This window comes from Anneissia japonica, unplaced genomic scaffold (genome assembly GCF_011630105.1).
Source record: "Anneissia japonica isolate Jap-2015-1 unplaced genomic scaffold, ASM1163010v1 scaffold10507_len7529_cov109, whole genome shotgun sequence".
Classification (NCBI taxonomy): Eukaryota; Metazoa; Echinodermata; class Crinoidea; order Comatulida; family Comatulidae; genus Anneissia; species Anneissia japonica.
The window spans coordinates 3,223-7,524 of NW_022703352.1; the positions used below are offsets into that span (position 1 = coordinate 3,223).

The 4,302-nt window shown below is 32.8% G+C and overlaps 1 protein-coding gene and 1 long non-coding RNA gene across 2 annotated transcripts in view; both read left to right on the plus strand.

The window, feature by feature from the left end:
* LOC117104387 (sodium- and chloride-dependent neutral and basic amino acid transporter B(0+)-like) overlaps positions 1-143 on the plus strand; it is a gene marked incomplete at its 5' end in the record, with an annotated part of 2,479 nt that extends 2,336 nt beyond the window's left edge. Inside the window, one exon of the mRNA XM_033245209.1 lies at positions 121-143. Coding sequence (XP_033101100.1) covers positions 121-143 — 23 coding nt within the window. The remainder of the gene's footprint in view (positions 1-120) is intronic.
* Positions 144-185: 42 nt separating this feature from the next.
* LOC117104386 lies at positions 186-1,334 on the plus strand. Its single transcript, XR_004444735.1, has 2 exons — positions 186-596; positions 853-1,334. It is a non-coding gene; the product is annotated as an uncharacterized LOC117104386 (long non-coding RNA).
* The last annotated feature ends 2,968 nt before the right edge of the window (positions 1,335-4,302 follow it).

The following is a 4,302-nucleotide window of genomic DNA, read 5'->3' on the forward strand; positions in this document are numbered from 1 at the left end:
TATGTATTGTAGGTATGAAATACATACAAATTATGGTAGACCTTCATGCAAGTCAGCACGCATACGTATCCAGGTTTTTACACCTGTATTTCCACAAACGATTTTGTGTTTTACCGACAGGTGCTATGTACAGTGAGCGTTGAATACTCAAGAAGTTCATCATGGTAGTTGGTGAAGTTCACGTTTGAAGTCGCCCGTAGTTGTACTGTAGGTATGAAATGCCAAACCGTTTATATTAAATATAGTCATTAATACGCCTTAATACCGTTAGCAAGGACCCCCGTAGACGCAAGTTTGTCTTTGATACAACATTATTCTGGTAATTGGCCACAATTATTATTTGAGGTTAAGTGCAATATTAATATTATGTAATAGAAGAATATGCAGCTAGTTTTATCGCCCTTCTTCTGTTCCTAGTAGCGGCATAGCCAAGCCCACATCGGACTGCAGCCAGCAGGGGATTTCTGTATCGTCGTCATCAACGAGCCCCAGACTGTTGATTTGTATATGCTCCCCTATAATACAGACAATTTCCCGACAAACCTTTTTAACGGATCGGAATCATCACCAGCAATCATCGTCTTTTAAATATTAAAGTAAGTAGGCCTAATCAACTTTATTTGTATAGATGTATTTAGATGTCAAATTATTGCATTCTCATGGATTTTAACTGGAGGTATTTCGTACTACATAGTATTATGTACTAATGAATAAATAAATCACAGTTTAGTAAATAATTTTACTATTATTACATGTATTGTAATGTAATTAATTTAAAAGTACCTCATACTTAGACCGAAACGTGTGTATGAAAAACAAATTAAATCAAGCACGGTTATGTCATTTTTGCAGACAACTGAATGATCACCAGACAGAAGCTGTTCCACAGCACAACCGTATAAGCAACTAAACAAGAAGACATAAAAAATAATGAGGTCTTTCAGAGAATTGGCCAACGTTTTAAACTTTCTATCTTTGAGAAGGCCTACTGCAGATGGATACGACAGTTGGCGAATAACGAAGTATATACACTTACAAACGGCAAGAACAGAAATGTATACTGCCGCTCGGGGATCTTTTTCATTTTGCGTAAAAGAGCAATACGGATTTTTTTTTTGTTTTTATACCTTTGGATGTCATTGAACCACCAGAACTTGGAAACGAACGCTCAACAGCTACAATATCAGAAGAACTTAGCTTTGCGAACTGAGAAACCTTCAAACTGCTTCTTCGACTTAAAACCAGTAAATTTGAAACGTCATTAACAAACAACTTTTGTAAACCTATAGCAGATGAAGAGTTTAATTACGCAATGAGTTTTGACTGCAAAAAAACCACACAAAATAACAAAAAAAAACTTTACAACTTGAGAAACATTCAACCTGAGCCTGTATCAACTTTGAAATGTCATTGGCTAACATTTTAGGCCTATGGCAGATGTAGAAAACCTTGCTTTGAAAATTTAAAAAGTTTCAACCTGAGAGGCTGTTTCAACTAACAAATGACTTTGAAACATCATTGCCAAATATATTTTCTAAACCTACTGTATAGCAGACAAATCAATTTAGTAAGACCGTTATGTGTTTGTTTTGATTAAAAATGACTTTATTTTCGCTATTGAGAAACTGTCGAACTTTCAAATTCAGACTTTCAACATACAACAATTGACTTTGAAACAAATGCCTTTTTGCAGGCTTAGCGCAAATGAAGAGATTATGCCATTTTGTTTGCTGATTGGAAGAAAGGACTTTAATGATGTTGAGAAACTTTCAACTTGAGACTGTTTTAACTTTCAACCAACCAATTACTTTCAAATTTCATTGCCAAACAACTTTTGTAAGCCTACATCAGATGAAGAGGTTAGGGCATTATGTGTTCGTTGATGGGAAAATGGACTTTATTTTCGCTATTGAGAAACTTTCAACTATTAGGCCATTATTGTGTTTGCTGATTGGAAAATGGACAATATTTTCGCTATTTAGAAACTTTACAAATGTACTTTGTTTTATCATTAATTATTGTTATTAACAACACTAATGACTTTGAAATGTCATTGTCAAACAACTTTGCTTGCTTGTTGGAAAAAATGAAACTTCGTTTAAAATATGTAAAAAGCTTTCGACCTGAGAGACTGTTTGAAATAACAACCAATAACTTTGAAACATATTGCCAAACAACATTTTTAGAACTATAATAACTGACTGGAAAAGGACTTCATTTTTGCTATGAAACTTTCAACTTGAGATTTCAACTTACAACCATTGACTTTGAAATGGCATTGCCAAACAACTTCTGTGGCATATCCATGGCCGTTATGTGTTTGCTGATTTAATAAATAAAAAGACTAAAATGACAACACGATATTTGTGAGAGTGCCTCTGTGAATTTTACGGAGATACACTTTGAACTTTAAACTGAGCCAATTTTCAATAATTACTCCACTAATGTGCCAAGCTTGATGAAGTATTCTTACTACCGTCTTCACGTAATATTAATAAGTGTTGCATCTGCATAATGACCAAAATGCCATTGATGTACACTGTAATATTGCTCTCATGGATGGACGTGTGTGTGTGAGTGTGCGACGGTGAGTGGAATGAGCCTATAACATGTTATTTGGTAAATAAAATTAAATAATGCAAATGATACCATCCACAAGACTTGTTATTTGAGCCCTACCGTACTAGTACTGCCAGTTTCAAGTAAAGTTTAACAATACAAAATTAGCAATGAACATTTTAGATAAGCCCCGTCTCTTCAGTATTGTTGGGGTCGCACAACAAAACGACGGCGTAAACGTACGAAACAAGAAGTGCGTTTGTGGGACATAGGTCCATGGTGGGACAATACTTTTTTTTTTTTTTGAGGATCGCAAGCCCATGTTTCTTTCCCTGTTCTGATTGGCCAGTTGTCAATTTTATTGACACTTCAAATGGAGGCCTATTCAGGTACTGTTTCTGCAACGTCAATTAAATGAGCTTTCATAGAAATGTAATATAATTGAAGTTAAACTATCTCTTATAAAGTCTCCACATTCACAGGATAATCAATATCTGTAAATTTTAAATTCTTCAACAATATTTTGGCAGATACTCGTACACATAGGCCTATTTTTTGTTACTAACAAATCACAAACTATTATTAAAGAAACTAATAAAGTTATCATTTCAATTAATCAATCAGCAGAGTTGTTTTTTCCTTTGACGAACTTTCATGATAGGTCTTTTTTATATTAGGCCTACCAGGACCAAGGCTCTGGAAAAAACTTCCTTTGAACATTAAACAATCACCTTTACTTGTCAGTTCTAAGTCACTATTCAAGACGCATTTTCTTTTTTTAATAATCGTTTTTTTTTTTTTTTTTTTTTTTTTTTTTTTTTGTTTGGAACGGCACCACTAGCAACGACTGTTGGAATGCCGCCAAATGGAACGATTTACTGACTGATTGATTGATCTGAGCACTTTTTAGACAATTTAAGACAAATTTACATAGTAATTAACGTTCAAACATGTGGCGACCCGGACCGTTGTAGGTTACAATAATCTTCCTAAACAAAATCAAACGTAGGCCTACTGTAACACTTTAGAGACTCAGTACTGTATTTATAAATGCGAAGGTATCGTATAGGCCTACTCACAATCAGTACTCTGTTCTGTGTAATAAGGCTTGTGTTTCAATGCTGTACATTCATTCATGATCATTATTATTATTTATGATTATTATTATTATTATTATTATTATTATTATTATTATTATTATTTAAAATAAATGCATTTTCACTAAAAACATAGTTTTTGGACGAACAACACAAACATTTCTACAAAACAATTTTAATTCAAAAACAATACTTAGATTAGAAAATACATCAGAAAGCTCATAAAAAGGGAAATATAGATTTGAAAGCATGAATATAAATATAAAAGAGAACTTAACTAAATTAATAAGGACTCGAGCATTAAATATGTAACGTTAAAAGGCATTAAAGGATATAAAAAAGTTCAAAAGTTTAAAACACATCAAAAATATTAAAGAAAGTAAAATATTAAATAAAGAATATTACACATCAAAAGATGTTACAGGGAAGTAAAAATGTTGTTGTTAGTAATTTAATAACAAATGAAAGAAATTTGTGAAAGTATAGAATGTTTATAGCTAACCGAATAAAATGCAATTCATTTAACTTGATTTACGCCCTCTATTTTCGATTAAAATAAACAAAACTTGCACACACACGGCACGAGTCGAGATCCACACTGCTCTGTAGCTATAATTAAAGTCATGTTTAGGGCAAGAAGTGTTAA